Raw genomic sequence first — 17,527 nt, forward strand, 5'->3', positions numbered from 1 at the left:
AGCTTTCAAGGAGCTCTCCAAGGTGCTGAAACCTATGGGTTCAGCTCCTTAGACAGCTCCTTGAAAGTTTGAACTAATACCCGAGCAGATTCCATTGTCCACTGAAATGTAGCCACCAGCCTCAACTGTTTAGCCCCATTGAAATAATGAGACAAACTATTAGTCATAATGAGTTACTTAAATATCATTTATCCCCGTGGGACTAAAGTGTGATTAACCAATCTGGATTCAACCCAATTTTAGGATTTGGGTATGAATGAATACTTGGTTTCTTATAACCAGAGTTCCAGATTAGTTATAAGAAAGATGAATACTTGAAATTCATCCATTAATCATAAATGCCCATTCAGTTTTAACTCTCTTTCTCTTAAAGAGTTCAACAAGAGCCATCACAAAACTTTTATCTCAGACCACACTGAATTTAACAGCAGTGTGTCCCTTAAGAGCAAAGGAACAGTGTGAGTCTTTGCACTGCAACAAGAGCTGTGGCTAAATAGCAGAAGGACTTCAGAAATGTGACTCCACACAGAAGCTGGCAGTGCCAGGATAACTTTGTTGGATCTGCCTCCTTTACAGTTTCTTTCCAATAATTTTATCTGCAGCAGTGCTCTCCACTAACATTCCACAATGGTATTCCTTGAAAAGCTGTTTACACAGCAATCCAAATACTGTTATAATAATTAGAAGCATAATAGCCACTATCAACTCCATTTAGATTAGAACAAACGCATTCCCAAACACACTCTTATCTTTATGAGGCTGTCACCATAGCTCTGTTGTTTTCATGGTGGCAGCAGACTTACATAATGCAATAGAGGGGGAAATTGGCATATTACGAAGCTGAGGTGGAAATATCTATTTATTAATCCATTAACTACTAATTAGTTTTGTCAAAAGCCTATTTGGTTATCTTTTATGATAAGAAACAAAGTGATAAAAGGAGGATGTTACCTATAAAAGCCATGGAAGAACTATGGAAGAGTGGTACACAGATTAAACCATGGCCAAGCTGATTCTCCTTTCTGGTAAGTCTGTACTTACTACTTGATGTTTATACATAATGTTATTGGGTTATGAACTGTGTGGCTATATTCTTAACCACTGTATTGAATGGGCCAGTCTGAAATGTGACTAAGGCTGCACTTCTGTCTACAGCCTGGGCAAAAGCCACACTGAACATAATGAAACCTACTTCTGAGTAGGTATGAAGGAGTAATTAATTGTTTACATTTTAATATGAAGCTACCCAAGAAGCTAATTTGCACTTCTTAAAGCTATATACAAACTGAAACACAGCTATGCTTCGAATATGTACAAAAATGCATATATTAGGGAAAGATATTTATAAAACAGCATATATTAGTGAAAATAACATACAAAATTCATTCTAAGGAGAAATAGCTTGAAACAATGTTTATTAGTCAAAACTGCATACAAAAATGTGTTCATTGTATGAGGATTTTTAACAAGAAAATCACAAATTGCTGCAGAAATGTGGAGAACTGAATTTAAGATTGGAAAACTGAAAAACCGAAACTGACAAACTTGTCCATCCTTACTTCTGAGTAAACATGGACAGGACTGTGCTGTAAGCATGGCTACACAGAATTCCAAGACAGTTTCCCTGTAAGAAATAGTTTACAGAATGCAACTTGATATCAGGTATAGAAACATCGGAAGTGCTGTATACTATAGCCAGCATGGATTTTTCGCATTCCACAATATTAACTTGAAAATACCCCCATACCATTCTGATGCTTCCCATAAGCACATTTCAAAACAAAACTTTGCAAAACTTATAGTCCAGAACTCAGAAACGCTTGCTTAACAGCCCTCTAAGTTTTCATGGTGATACACAAAACATTCAGAGAGAATCAAGAGTTCAAAGTGTAAAACAGAAGGGGGAAGATCCAGACTCCTGTTGGACTTCTTTCTGTCAGTGGTCTCATTTGTTGAAATTAATTAAAAATCAGCCATGTTCACAGAGTGCCTGTAATCCTATTACTGATCTTGCCCCTTTACTCTGACCTTCATCTTCCACAGTTTAAAAGTTAAAATAATGCCTGGCTGATTTCTAATTAATTTAAGAAATTTAACACTGAAGTGTAGTATAGCGTCGGGCATGCTCAGTAAGAACCAACCATCAGTATTCTAAAAGTCAGACTCACAGGTATTTGGCATGGCTAATCAGGTGGCCACACCCATGCCAGACCTTTATTTCACTTGAGACAGTCCTGGCTTCCTCCAAAGAATCTTGATAAGTGTAGTTTGTGAAGGGTGCTGAGAGTTGTGAGGAGGCTCCTATTCCCCTAACAGAGCTCCCCCTCTTCTGGGGACTGTAGCTCTGTGAAAGGAAAAAAAGCATCTCCAGCTCTCAGCACCCTTCACAAACTGAACTTCCCATGATTCTTTAGGGGAAGCCAGGACTGTTTAAAGTAAAATAAAGGTCTGGTGTGGATATGGCCAGGGACAGCTTTGGTTTAAATTTGGGTGGGAGACTACATGTGTCAGTGAGAGTGACTACATATGTCAGTCAGAGAATCTCAGTGAGTCATTTCTATGCAGTATAAGACATTCTTGAGTTCAACATCTATTTGTCTCTTACGTCAATAGAATGAATGGGCTCTTGAAACACACACAAACACACCTGGCTTATTTTTTTACTCTTTGTTTCCTTCATAGGTCTGGTGCTTTTGCTGAATGTTCAGCTAGGTAAGTAATAAATGAGTAGAGGAAAAGCAATGGCCTGATTGGGGGGTGTTGGGTATGTCCTATGCCACTAATGCTACTCTCAGAAGCTTATTCTGGGAATAGACAAAAATCCTCCAACTAAATAAACAAATCTAATTTTTTTTTAAAAAAATAGATCCGCTTATTCCCAATGAATGGCATTAAAATACTGAGATAATTTTTGAGCTAGATTTGAGAAGCTGGTTTTAATCTTGAAAGCCCCTCAGTGTTTGGGATACCAGTAACTTAAGGACCCGCATCAAGCTGCATGGAAGAAGTTGCTGCAGTAGCCAAATTAATTTATATCCTTTATATTTGAAATCATTTTATTTTCAGGTCACTGTCATTGGTATGGTTAACTTTAGACTCTGGTAATGCACATTTCTTCACTTACTTCAAAATGCCCTGCTTTGTTTGGGGGCCCTCCTGCTCATTCTGCTGAATGGGGCCCTGGACATCTGCCCCAAAGTCCTGCCCTGATGGAAGGGATAGGGGAGAAATATGACTGTTCATGTTTAAAAGAGAACCTACTTAATTTGCACTTCCTGAAACAATACACGAACCACAACACAATCATCCTTTGACATTCACACTTCTCTGAATGTTCCATTGCAATTCTCCATCCAAGTAATGTGCAAATATATATATATACTAGGGTAACACTTGAATAAAAATGCATATATTAGTGAAAATAACATAAAATCCATTATATTTGGGGAAACAGATATGCAAATATGTACATAATAGGCAAAATGCATGCAAAAATATGTATATTAGAACAGATTTGCACTAAATTGTTACTGAATTTTCATGAGAACTTAGAGTGGTACGGACTTCCGGGAAGGGTGACTTCGCTTGTGCCTGCTTTTGAGACGGGCTCCCGCCGCAGAAGAAGCTTATTCAGATATAAATCAGTCAGAACATTCTTTTTTGACTGATGAAATTTCTCCCGGGCAGGGAGAAACGTAGAGATCAACCTCAAAAGCCTGTTTTTGTTGGGAGGACTGGATTTCATTAATTTATGAGAAAAGGTCCAGCCAGCAATGCCGGACGGACTTCCGAACAAGCTCTATCTGATTAATGCGATACGTTTATCTTTTCTTCAAAGAGAAAACGGACTAACAGGCAAGCACCCTTCTTTCTATTATTTTTTTTACTTGGTTTAAATTGTTGCAGCAAAAAGAGATTTGTCAAATGAATCAGCTTTAAAGAACTTCTGGGTGAGCTATAACTCTTCTCTGTTATTCACGAAATTAACAGCTTATCTCTGTTTCTATTGCAAAAAGCTGTCCTGGAAGTGCATTCTAAAGATATAAACAGAAGAGGGATTTCTATTCCGAGGAACATTATATTGTCTGGGACTATTCTCTTTTTGGTCTATTTTATTTTGACGAATCTGCTTCTTCACGACGCCACTAACTGTTTTGATGCTGGGAACTAAATTTGTTTTGTATTCTTGAACATAGAGAGATAAGGCAGGCTGCTCTGTTTATACTGTGATGTCATCAAGCCTGGAATATTAACCCAATTGTTGCTGAAATAAGAAGTGGTTCTTCTTTATTTTTGTTTTGTTTTGTTTTCGTGGTTTTAAAAATGGCAATGAAGAAAGTGGCTGAGAATCTGGAAGTAATTAGGTTTCAGAAAATAATGGATGAGATTGAGATAACGAAACAAACCCTGCGACAGGGCAGTAAGGAGCTGAAAATGGAACTGAGCAAAATGACGCAGGAGCTTAAAGAAATAGGGGATCCTGTGAGAGAGGAGAATGAGATCAGAGATGAGAAAAGAAAAAATAAAGGGAAGATACAAGCCCTGGAGATTGGAACAAATGTGGAATTGGAAAAAGATCTGGAGTTTATGGATATTAGAAATAAAATCTACTGTTTGGAATTTAACGTTATCTCTGAAGAAATTAATGAAGATATTAGAGATAAAGTTATCAATGGCTTGGATAATCTTCTGGACTGGAATGATGTGATGGAGCTTGATATAGAGAAAATCTATGGAATTAACTGCAGCCATGTGACAATGGAAAAACTCTCAAGAGATGAGCCAGTGCATTCTGTAAAAAAGAAGAACAGAGATATGGCTTTACAACAATATTTCAGCAACTTATTCAGAATTGATGGCAAGAAAATATTTGGGATAGAGGAAATTCCCATCAGACTCTTATTATATGACTATGGCTATGACAGCAAGATTATTATGGAATACTGATAATGGAAATTGGACACTGAAATTACTGGACTTAACAGGACTATTGAAGATGGAAGATGGAATTAATATGGATAATGGAATAATGGCTATTGAAATTATTGGACCTAACAGATTTTGATGAGATGGATTAATCGATATGTTTATTTGGACTATGGTTATGACAATAAGATTATTATTATTATTAACGAGATGGATTAATCGACATGTTTATTTGGAGAAAAATTGATAGATATATTTCTTAAAGAATTGAAACCTCTCTTTGACTTTTTGTGGAAAGAATAAAGTAATGTTTATGAGATTTGATGATTAATTAAGATAACTACTGGAGGAAAGTGATTTTATAATATAATTTAAGAGACAGGATTGTTATATATTGTAGACCTATAACTGATTTGATCTGTGACAAATGGGAAGTCAACATTTTATTTTTTTGTTTAATCATTTTTGTTTTGTTTTGTTTTTTGTCTTTGAATGTTTTATGATTTTGTTTTGTATGTTTTATGAAAATTTGAATAAAAATTATTGTAAAAAAAAAAAAGAACTTAGAGTGGTACGACAATGGAACCAATTACCTAGGAAGGTGGTGGGATATCCAACACTGGAGGCATTCAAGAGGCAGCTGGACAGGCACCTGTTGGGTATGCTTTAACCTGGATTCCTGCATTGAGCAGGGGGTTGGACTCGATGCCCTTATAGGCCCCCATTCCAACTCTATGATTCTATGAAAAAATGTAAACTGGTGTGGAATCATGAAGAACTGAATTAAGGTTGGAAAAATGAGAAACTAAGAGAAACTGAACTTGACAAATTTGCCCAACCCTGCCATTGATCACAATGGTTCACTATGGAAAGTATCCTATTGTTTCCACTTTTCTTTTAACTGCAGGCTTTGCCTACCAGCTAACATGCTACTTTACCAACTGGGCCCAGTACAGACCAGGCCTTGGACGCTTCAAACCTGACAACATTGACCCATGCCTGTGTACCCAGCTGATCTATGCATTTGCTGGCATGAAGAACAATGAGATTGCCACCATTGAATGGAATGATGTGACCCTTTACAAATCTTTCAATGGACTGAAGAACCAGTAAGTTGTCTGATGAGAAGTTGGCTCTAGTTTATCTTCTTAGATTGTCTGCAGATCATCTCATCAAAATGCCTCTTTGAAAATCTGTATGATTAGTGGCAAAGGCCTGAGAGTATAAGGCAGACAACCATGGGCCTTTTCACGTGAAGCTAGCTGTTGTACTAAAACACAACAAATCTAGATTGCACCAGGCAGCACCTGCAACTTCTTCATGTACAGCTCCCCACATGCATTAGTATACTGCTTTCAATGAAAATTGTAGTATAATTTATGTGTGGAAATGCAGTTTTGTCGTCTGTGTGGTTCATGTAAAGCAGTCCCACATAGAGCAATAGTCTAAATGTGAGGTTACCACAGCATGTACTACTGTAATCAGGCTATCCTGGTCAAGGAAGGGGCATAGCAGGCTGCCAGTCATAGCTGGGAATAGGTACTCCTAGCTACTGATGCCGTTTGGGCCTCTAGTGACAATGGAAGCTCTAGGAGCACCCTCTAGTTATTATGAATGCATCTCTATCCAGGACAGGACATTTAACCAGCTTCCAGACTCAGGAACTGACATTTAGTGCTTCCATCAGATTAGGATTCAGTCTGTTTATTGGCCCTGGTCCAGCCCATTATCCAGCTCCAGACCCTGGTATAGCAGCTGCAGAGCTTCTCCTGATTAAGATGAAATGGAGACAGAGATCTGGGTGTCATCCACATACTCAAACAACACCATACTCCAAATCCCCGGATGACAGCTTCCAACGGCTTCATATAGATGTCAAAAATCATGAGAGATAAAATAGAACCATGTGAACCACACAACACAAATGCCAAGAGACTGAGAGACTGAGCATGAGTCTCCAAGTGCTGCTGTCTGGATTAGGTCCTACAGATAGAAGCAAGACCATCATTATATGGTACTACCAACTCCCAACCTGCAGACCCAATCCAGGAGGACATCATAGTCAATGATCTTAAAGGCCACAGAGCATCAACAGGATTGCATTCCCCCTACCTCTCTCCTAACATAGGTCATCAACCAGGGCAACCAGGGTTGTTTTAGTTCCAAAATCAGTTCTGAACCCAGACTAAAATTAGTCTAAATAATTAGCTTCCTCCATGGATGCCATGCTGTGAGAGCAGGAGCATTTCAACCTGTTTCAATAGCCAGCTACTTCATATATATATTTAGTGTGCCCTATGGGTGAAAATATTAGCCCTTCTAGAAAAAAATGGAACTATACGGGTTTTGCAATAGTCTGACTTTAACACTTCATGTGCTTGCCACTGTACCAATATTCAATCTGCACCTTAAAAAGAAAAAAAGTAACACTCACTTGTAAGCCTTCAGTGATTTCTCCTTGAAATGAAATGCCATGAATTTCTCACAAATTGGTAATGTGAATAACCTTATAGACATTATTACATGAAATACGGCATAATCAATATTTAAAAGCATAATAGCATCCTTTCTGCCAGAGGAAAACAGTCATCATGAGGATACTGATCAAAAAGTATGGAACTAAACTTAACCTCTCTTAATTCTTTATTCAAGGAATGGACAGCTAACAACTCTCCTGGCTATTGGAGGCTGGAACTTTGGAACAGCACCGTAAGCCCCATAATGTTTTTCTTGTGAAAATTCAGTGGAGGGGTTTGACTCAGAGACTCAGCATCTGAGTGGTCATCACCATAATCTGATATACTCCCAGGCATTTTAAAGTGCATTTTTACAGTATTTTATTACTATGTTGTATTCTGGATGTTGTTTGGTTTTCATATTGTTTGTGTGTTTTTGTTTCTTGAGTTATTGTATTTATTGTATTTATATATTGTGCTTGCTTTTACCTTTTATGTACACCGCCCAGAGACCCTTCGGGCTTAGGGCGGTATATAAATTAAATTAAATAAATAAATAAATAAATATCTGAAAGAGAGCATCTCACAAATCAGTTCACTAATGATACAGGAGGTTTTTATGTCTCCTGAAAATGGAATTCTAGAGTTATTTGCTCCTTGGTACCTGTGTATGGGACAACTGGTGTGTAAATGTGGCACACTATTTTCACAGGGAGGTGTTCTGTTTTGGGATGGGGGGTATTGCCCCTGTCTTGGAATTTGAGGTTGGACTGGTTGGTCCTTTGCAACTTTTTATGAACTTTATGTATGCTCAGAGTGGAGTGAGTGCAGGTTAGATCTATTTCTTCTCATTCTCTGGTTCTTTCCTAGATTCAATGCAATGGTTTCCACTTCTGCAACCCGCCAGACTTTCATCAACTCAGTCATTAAATTCCTACGCGCGTATGAATTCGATGGGTTGGATTTTGACTGGGAGTACCCTGGCTCTAGAGGCAGTACTGCTCAGGATAGGACCCTCTTTACTGTTCTGGTTAAGGTAAGCTAGGTAGTCTATCACCAGTATTTTATCTGTCATGGCCATAAGCCTGAAAAACAAGAAGAAAAGTTTAAAGTTAACCAAGTTCAAGTAAACAGCTCGTGCTAAAGCATAACACCAGCAGCAAGTCAATTAATGCCACCAGTATTATCAAGTACAATGCACGCAGCAGATAAAATATATCTGTGGATCTTCTTTAGATTTATAGATAGTGTTTTTCTGCAATGACTTAGTTCCTCTATAGCAGGTGTGGGGAACCTTTGGCCCTCCAGATGTTGCTGAATTACAGCACCGATAAACTCCAGCAAACATGACCAATGTCCAGGGCTGATGGGAGTCCAATAACTGAAGGGTTAACAGCTCCCCACACCAGTTCTACAGATTAGTCAACAAAAGCAAAATAAGCTTTGCAAGAGGCTAGGCTCAGGTCAACTGAGTGAGATTAGAAACTGAACATAAAACAAATCTTTACATATACTGGCTGGGATTCAAAGAGCCAGTCACACAACTAGTTCTACAAGCCTAAAGCCCCATTATGTTTCTCAAACAGCAGCTCCTCATTCAATGTGGCAAACCAATATTTGGTCCTCACCACCTAACAGGACTTTGAAAAGCTGTTTGTAAGATTGCCAGAAGCCTGCCATTTGAGACACAAGCCCTGTAGACACAGTCTCTGTTCTGACAAACATCTGTGAACAAGTCTCTTTTTTAAGCACTATACCCACCATGGTGTAGATAATCAGTTGCAATTCTGAATGTAGACTACTATGAAAAAACAATGTTTGGACAAAAGCCTGAAAGCTTTTCATTTTGGAGCACCATGATCTGTATGCTTCAAAATAGCTTACTCATCAGAGGATGCTAGAACCATTAGGAAGGAGACTACATTTTAGCACTGAAATTACTACTACTACTACTACTTAGATTTGTTAGTCACTTGCTACCCAAAGGAAAATGGCACTCCAGCTTTGGATTTTAGGGTGCACAAAAAATAATGGTAGGGCTCTGCCTCACCTTGACCTATTGACCAGCTTCCCCCGGTCGTCAGATGTTCCAACTGCCACTCTGCTGCTGTCTGTGTTTCTTATATTAAATGGGGATTTCCTCCTGAGAGGGTGGAGGGGATGACACCTGGTGACACAGAAATAATTGATACAGCACTACTTCTCTTTTGTAGGAAATGCGAGAAGCCTTTGAGCAGGAAGCCCAACAAACTAATAGACCCAGGCTCATGGTCACTGCTGCTGTAGCTGCTGGACTTTCCAACATTGAGTCAGGCTATCAAATTCCTCAGCTAGGCCAGTGAGTATATTAGAATGTCAGGTCTACTTGGGTTGCTGCTTTAGAGCACTTCTTCATAGGGAGGAGCAATCTTGCTGCAGCAATAAATGAAGCAGAGCTTACTTTTTTGCATGTTCTGCTGCTGCCCAGCATGGAGCAGCAGCAGGGAAACTGAAGAGCAAAGAGACTGATGCAGCAGGAAAGGAAGGGAGGGGACTGTCAACAGTCCAGGGCAGGGGAGTCCATCATGGGTAAAGAAGAACCCAGATGCAAAAATGTGAACAGGGCTGATTCACGTAAAGTGGGATGTGAGGACAGGGTTTTCTGAGATAGGGGAACTGGTGCTAGTGGTCAAGTGCCAGGCCCCAATGTTAGACCCCTTTCCCCAAAAGCCTTCTGACCTTCTCAGTGGCCCCCTAAATCAGAGGGAGATCTAGGTGGTGCTTCTGATTCTGCTGCAAGTGGACCAAGCTCTCTCTGGATGGCCAGCAAACTATGGTGGCCATAACACATTGTGGTAGCAGCTCTACCCGGCTAGAAGTTGTGACCATGGCTGACATGAGCAAGAAGGAAATGGGGGGAAAGGAGCTATATGCTTTGCTATTATGTTTGTCCTTCTTATTCCTATCAGCTAAATGTTCAGGGAGAGAAAGATGCCCAGATCACTGCGAGACCAGAGGGAATGAGAAGGTGGTACAAAATCCTGCTCTGTAGGATTAGATAGACTGGCAAGCAATTGTGCCCAGGAGCATTAAACAGGCAGTATTACATGATTTGCAATATGGGGACACAAGGTCAATAGAAGGCAACTGACTGGCACAGCTGTGAATAGTAGCTAATAAAGGCTCAATCAGGGCTCAACTAGCTATTTTAAGAGTGCCTATTACAAAGAAAGGCGGGGTATAAAAGTAATAAATAAATAAATAAATACAAACTCCCTCACTGGACAGTTATTTAAGCAAGGTTCAAACCTACCTGCCATTAACAGGCTGACTGTATTAAAGGTTGCCAACTTCCTTCAGAAGTGCTCCACAATGTAAATGCCATGCTAAACGTATTGGTTCTTTTTTCAAATTAATTGCTAGCCAATAAATTCAGTGAAGCATGCCCAGTATGTGCATACTAAGTAAGCAATGGACAGAGAATCATGGTTTTTTTCTGCATAAAAAAGCAAAAAGGCAGCTATGTTGGCCCATAAGAAAAATTCCAAAATCAGATCCCTTCCCAAAGTCCATCTTAACACACACACCTTTGATTAGCACCCAATTTGATGAAGAGTTCTGGAGAACTCAGAAGCTTGCTCACTATTTTGTGACATTTTGGCTGGCCTAATAAAGATATTGCCATGCTATGGATTTTGGAACTTTTCTGCATATAACTTAGAAAGTCTCCTATAGGTTATCACTCTTTATATCACTGTTTCAATTGTCAACCTGGCAAGATAGCAAACAGGACACATCCAAACACATCACTGAATGCCAGTGTGCCTACCTCTCCAACAGGTATCTGGATTATTTATTTTCTTTCTTTTAAGATGTTATTTAACATTAATAAAATACAAATCAAGAACAAAAAGTAATCAAAAATAGCAAAAACAGGATCTTCCATTCTCAAGAAAATAAGGCAAACATGGTAATAGAGGAGAAAGGAAATACTGTGAGATAAAAACAATTAAATCATATAAGAAAGGTAAAAATACAATAGTCCCTGACCACAAGAAAAAATGGGGGGAAAGTCCCTATAAATATCTCCATACAAAGTCTCAATTAACAGGAATCAGGCTTAGCCGAGGATGATTGGAAATGTAAGTTAGAAGAGTCCACCATATAGAAGCAAAGTTCTGGGTTGCTCATTTCCTTGTAACACCGTAAGGTGATGAGTGGGTTTTTCTGAAAGGGCAATGTGCTGCTCCTTTCGAAACCAGTTATTCATGTCAATGCTGGTGCCCAGAGTTGTAAAAAAGATGAATTGGACACAGATACATTTTATCTCCTTACAGGTATCTGGATTATTTCCATGTGATGACCTATGACTTCCACGGCTCCTGGGAGGGATACACAGGAGAGAACAGCCCTCTGTACAAAGGTCCTGCTGACACTGGTGGCAATATCTACTTCAATGTTGTAAGTATATTTTGGATACTCAGTCACTAATAGCTAAATCTTTCCTCAATAAAGGAAATAAAGCTGACCCAAACATTCCTAATTGGGGCGGGGGAGTACAAATAAAGGGTTGAGGTTGCCGTTAACTAAATCCTAGTCAGAGTTGACCTACTGAAATTAATGAACCTACATTGATCATGTATATTAGGAACAAAGGAAGCTGCCTTATAAGGAGTCAAACCCATTGGTGCATCTAGCTCTGTACTGTCTACACTAACTGGCAGCAGCTCTTCAGGGTTCAAACAGGGAGTTTCTCCCAGCTCTACCTGCAGATGCCATTGGGGACTGAACCTGGGACCTTCTGCAGGCAAGGCAGATGCTGTACCACTTGAGCTATGGCCCTTCCCAGACCCTTTTTTCATTTCAGACCAAGCATTGCCCTCTGGTTTAAGTTCAATGGGTCTACTCTGAGTAGGAATTAGTTGAATATAATCCATCATCTTAAAAAAAGAACTTGGCTCAAGGAAACTTTCATCTGGAAGTCTTTGCAGAAACTTTAGCATCTTTGTTTTCCTTATAGGACTATGCCATGAACTATTGGAAGAACAATGGTGCCCCAGCTGAGAAGCTTATTGTTGGATTCCCAACTTACGGACACACCTTCATCCTCAGCAACCCATCCAATACAGCTGTTGGTGCTCCAACATCTGGACCTGGGCCTGCTGGAACGTACACAAGACAGTCTGGATTCTGGGCTTACTATGAGGTATGTGTCACAGTTGTACAGTATGTGTATGAAATTAGAGGTAGACTTTGTCATTCCAACAGGATAGGGGCTCTGTGGATAAACTGAGAATTAAGCAACTTACCTGTTTTGGACATTGTTGCACATATTCTTCAGGAAGAGATATGTGGTCTCAGGTGCTCTTAGGTTCAACACTTTTGACCTCCATGGCAGGAGTGACTTTGGTCAGCTTCATCTGATACGTCAGCTACAGCCAGTCCTGGACAGGGAATAGCCTAGTCACAGTAATCCATGTGCCGGTAACCTCAAGATTCAATTACTGTAAAGTGCTCTGTGTGGGGCTGCCTCTGATGTTGGTTTGGAAGATGAAACTAGTGCAAAGTGCTATGGCCAGGATATTATGTGGGATTGCCTATTGTGAACTTATAATGATAGTTTTGAAAGAGTTCCATTGGCTGCCTAAATGCTACAGAGGCAAGTTAAAAGTGCTTGTATTGACATATGAAGCCCTATCAGCTTTGGAGCTAGACACTAGATGGAGCATCTTCTCCCAAATAGGTCTACCCATGCACTGAGGTCTATGCGGGAGATCCTCTTAAATGTGTCACAGTTAACTGAAATCCAATATGTGGCAACATGACAGAGGGCCTGCTCAGTAAAGGCACCCCATTTTGGAATCCCCTCCCTTCTCAGATATGGTTGCTACCAACTTTTATGAGTTTCCTGTCAGCTGAAGACTAATTTACCCACGCGTTTGTGCAGGGGTTTCTGCATTGGTAGCTGGGCATCTTTTCCCTGCCTGTTCATTTCAACAGGTATCATGCATTTGATTTTAATGTAACCCATTCTTGGACTGCTTCAGCAATAAATAAAATAAAATAACCATGCAGTTATTTTGAACTTTGCCTCAAGGTATTGTAAACATCAGATAGAATGCACAGAATAAATTTCATTTTTTCCACATAGGATTGCTATGACTGAGCAAGGTTTAGGGTGGGAAGAACACATAGAAAATCCTTGATTTATGACATATGGGTCAATTGTTCGCCCATGTTTAACATAAAATTTTAAATGCAAAGTTTTGCAAAAGAAAGATCATTTTATATTCATTTGATGAAATAAGCTATTGCTCTTTGCTTTCATGCAAGCATAAACCAGTTAATTGCTATGATAGCACCAGGCTATTCTGGAATGGTGCTTCCCAGAAACGTTAATACAAATTATACTAATTTGTTTTTAGCAGTACAAAATAGTTAATTTTATTTCATAAATCAAATTGACAAAAATATCAAGGTGCAGTATACTGACATTAAATACAATATAAGATTGTAGATCATATGCTATTGGCAGTAACTGTTTGGTGGTGTTTTTTTATTTTATTTTATACTGTGCTTACTGCAGCACTGTGCCCAAAACAGATTTCCAAATAATCCATAGCTTTTCTGTTTGGAGGCAAAATATGAAATCTGAGTTTGCGCTGAAGTACATGCTTTAAATTATGTCCCTAGAAGACAAAACCTCACATGCTGTATGTTTGTGATGTACTCCTTACTGTACATTAATTACAGGTTCAAGCCACAGAGATGGAAAATCAGTGGAATTTTCTGACAAATATCAACCACTTAAACATCATGTTTACAAACAAAAAACTTGACCCAATTATAAACTTTGATGGATTGAATCTCCTGCCATGTTTGTTACTGGAAAACCTCTCCCCCCCACCCCAGGCTATGGTGCCTCTCCCATATCTGGTGCACCAGCTCATACATCTCAACCAGTAATATTATATGCCCTTTTCTTTCCAGATCTGCACCTTCCTGAAGAATGGAGCCACTCAAGCTTGGGATGGACCTCAGGATGTCCCTTATGCTTACCAAGGCAATGAGTGGGTGGGCTATGACAACATCAAGAGCTTCAACATCAAGGTATGGTAGGACCCAATCTGATGAAAGTGTACATCCATTCTGGTGCATCAGAATGTTTTGGGAGGTGTGGGACTGATTTTTTTGTTTCTTTCTTCAAAGGTTGAATGGCTGAAGCAGAACAACTTTGGTGGTGCCATGGTTTGGGCCATTGACTTGGATGATTTCACTGGCACTTTCTGCAACCAAGGCAAATACCCTTTGATCACCACCCTGAAGAACGCCCTTGGACTACAAAGCACCAGTAAGTATCACCAACAAGCAGATTTCTTAAATGAATATTTACATATTGTGAGTGGCAGTGCAATGCAGAATTATTGAAACATGGCTGTAGTACCTCTGAGGGGGGAAAGTTTTTTAAAAACATACACAAGCGGCTCAAGCATGTCAACAGATTCACTCACATTATAGGGGGGATACTTTCCACTGCATTTTGTCATTAAGTCCTTGACATCTTCTGCAGCACAAGGACAAGAATGTGTGGCTCTGGTTCAAATCCCTGCTTGGCCAATGACTTGACTGACTGGTGACGGCAAACAACTAGCTCTCACAACCAAATATCCCTCACAGAATTATTGTGGGGATAAATGTACTAAAAACTGTAAATCATTTTTTATTTTATATAGCGATGAACCATTGACATACCTGATGCTTTGCAGAACGAGGACAATGAGAGCTTACAGCCTAAAATTCACCACAAGGGAAACAACAGAGAAAGGGGAGGGAAGTGAAGATAGGGATAAAAATGTCAAAAACTTAAGGCTGTGTACATCTTATGAGCTTAAAACGCAAAGAGGTCTTTTTTCTCACTGCATTTCAAGCAGAATTTGCACATCATTGTACTCATCAGACAGGCTCATGTGTATTGAAGTCATCCGCTATATGTCCATACCAGTGGGAGGAGAATGGGTGGCAATGTCTTTGCCTGATGGAAATGCCTGGTTGGTCTCCCCACTCCGTTTCTGCCCCTGGAAATCTGGAAGGAAAGGAAGGCATCTCAAATGTACACACCTGGGATTCAATGGGACTTGAATAAGGATACCGTGCACAAGTTTGACAGAAGATAGCTTAGGGAAAACTGCACCAAAATACAGTATAGTGGGAACAGACTGGAGCCTGAGTAAACAGCAATGTTTACTGGAGCCTGAGTAAACAGCAGAGCTAAAGGACTAACCAAAGGCTTCACAAAAAAGGTGTGTTTTGAGGAGGAATTTGAAGGAAGATGAAGGAGGTAGCATCATGCAGTTCCAAGCTAACAAGGAAAAAAATACTAGAGCAATAGCAAACAACAATACCTTTTGCTTTAGTGAAATAGCTTTTGGAAACTATAATCTAGCACAGAAGTCAAGTTTACAAGTTGTCTTGCTCTTTATTCTTTTTAGTCATTTAGTAAAGGCTTTTTGTTTTGTTTTTAGATTTATTGAGGTTTCGACTATATATAAGGACAAAGTAATTAGGCACAAAGAAAGAATGAGTGCAATACTGATCCTGTGTATCTAAATGTGTAATGCTCTTTCCTGTTTCAGGCTGTACCGCTCCTGCTCAACCCAATCCTCCAATCACAGCTGCTCCCAGTAGCGGAGGAAGTGGCAGCGGAAGCTCTGGCAGCGGCAGCAGCTCTGGCGGTGGAAGCGGTTTCTGTGCAGGCAAAGCCAATGGTCTATACCCTGTGGCCAACAACAGAAATGCTTTCTGGCACTGCCAGGATGGAAATACCTATGAGCAGCATTGCCAGACTGGGCTAGTCTTCGATACAAGCTGTAGCTGCTGCAATTGGGCATAAAACCAGATTCTCTAGCTCTTTTGTGTACACAAGTCAGGCTCAAAGTCCTTTTCATGTCAAACTCATGACAGAAAATTAAGAAATAAAAGTTTGCAGGATAAACACTAGTGTGTCAGTCTTTTTAATTATAATGTTTTGGTATTACCTAATTATTTTATAAGACTTCATTTTTAACAAGCAGTTCATTTTATGTTTGATTAAAAAAACATTACTTCAGCAGCATCCAAGGTGCAGCCAGATGTCATTTGATCAGTTTGGTGCCTTTGTGGACAGGCAATACTGGCAAGAACATGGCCAGTGTAGAACTAAGTTATGGGAAAACATGGACTACAGCAATTCTACTTGGATATAATTTTGTCACCCTTTAAATTTCCCATCATGACTCTAGAGCAGAGGTTCTCAAACTGTGAAATGAGTCCCTTTGGGCAGCACAGGGTATCTAGAGGAAGAACTTGACATTCCAGGGAAGGATGGGAACTGGAAGCAAGTGGACCTTTCATTCCCCATCAACCAAGATCAGGGTGTACTGAATGCACCATGAGAAAGGACGCCACTCACTCACTCTCACTGACCCGTTATCTCAAAGTGATTTTAGGAGAAAGGAGCTCAAAAGGAACTGGCATTGTGTTCTTATGTTTCCCTGTACGATGTTTCAGGAATAAATCAAAAACTAAAGCCCCTTACAGATAATACATATTAAAAAGTCATTGGTATGCTTGTTTTTCTAAATTCACCCCAGAACTATCTAAAGCAAGCTTCTCATCTCCAAGTTAGCTTTAAGGCTATAGAATACATGTTTTTCTAACAAAACAAATGGCCCTTCATAGGTAGACAAATAGAGTGAAAATTTCACAGAAGGGAAGAGAACAGTAAAGGACATTCTCTATTTTTCCATTAGAAATATTGCCCTCTGGGATATCAAGGGGCAATTAGGACTAGGGGAAATTGTGATTTGATCAAAAATTCATGACATCATCCTACTAATTTAAGAACTGTTCTCTGAAATTGCTCCAGCCCTAGCTTTGTTTCTCCAGAACTGCCCTACCTCATTCCATACACAACTCAACAAGTAAGAGGTTTGTGTAAGCTCTGCTCCCTTTTGAGGGTTTGATAGCAAAACCATTCTAGCACTTGCCTGAACTACTAAATATGTGAAGTTGCCTTACATAAACTGAGTCAGACAATTGGTCTATGCTTTCCTCAGATCATGGAAATGATTTTGCCTAAAACTTTGGCAAAACTGTTTTTTAGAAACATCTTTTCCACTGTTGATGTG

At 39.6% G+C, this 17,527-nt stretch overlaps 1 protein-coding gene across 1 annotated transcript; it reads left to right on the forward strand.

Moving 5' to 3' along the window:
- The first annotated feature begins 1,000 nt into the window (after positions 1-1,000).
- CHIA (chitinase acidic) lies at positions 1,001-16,276 on the forward strand. The gene is made up of 11 exons (XM_061632250.1): positions 1,001-1,025; positions 2,683-2,712; positions 5,834-6,035; positions 7,579-7,635; positions 8,253-8,418; positions 9,596-9,720; positions 11,699-11,822; positions 12,382-12,567; positions 14,352-14,471; positions 14,571-14,712; positions 15,995-16,276. Exons 1-11 carry the CDS (start codon positions 1,001-1,003, stop codon positions 16,249-16,251), a joined length of 1,434 nt encoding a protein of 477 aa, XP_061488234.1. The 3' UTR covers positions 16,252-16,276.
- The last annotated feature ends 1,251 nt before the right edge of the window (positions 16,277-17,527 follow it).

This window comes from Rhineura floridana, chromosome 6, assembly GCF_030035675.1.
Source record: "Rhineura floridana isolate rRhiFlo1 chromosome 6, rRhiFlo1.hap2, whole genome shotgun sequence".
Taxonomy (NCBI): domain Eukaryota; kingdom Metazoa; phylum Chordata; class Lepidosauria; order Squamata; family Rhineuridae; genus Rhineura; species Rhineura floridana.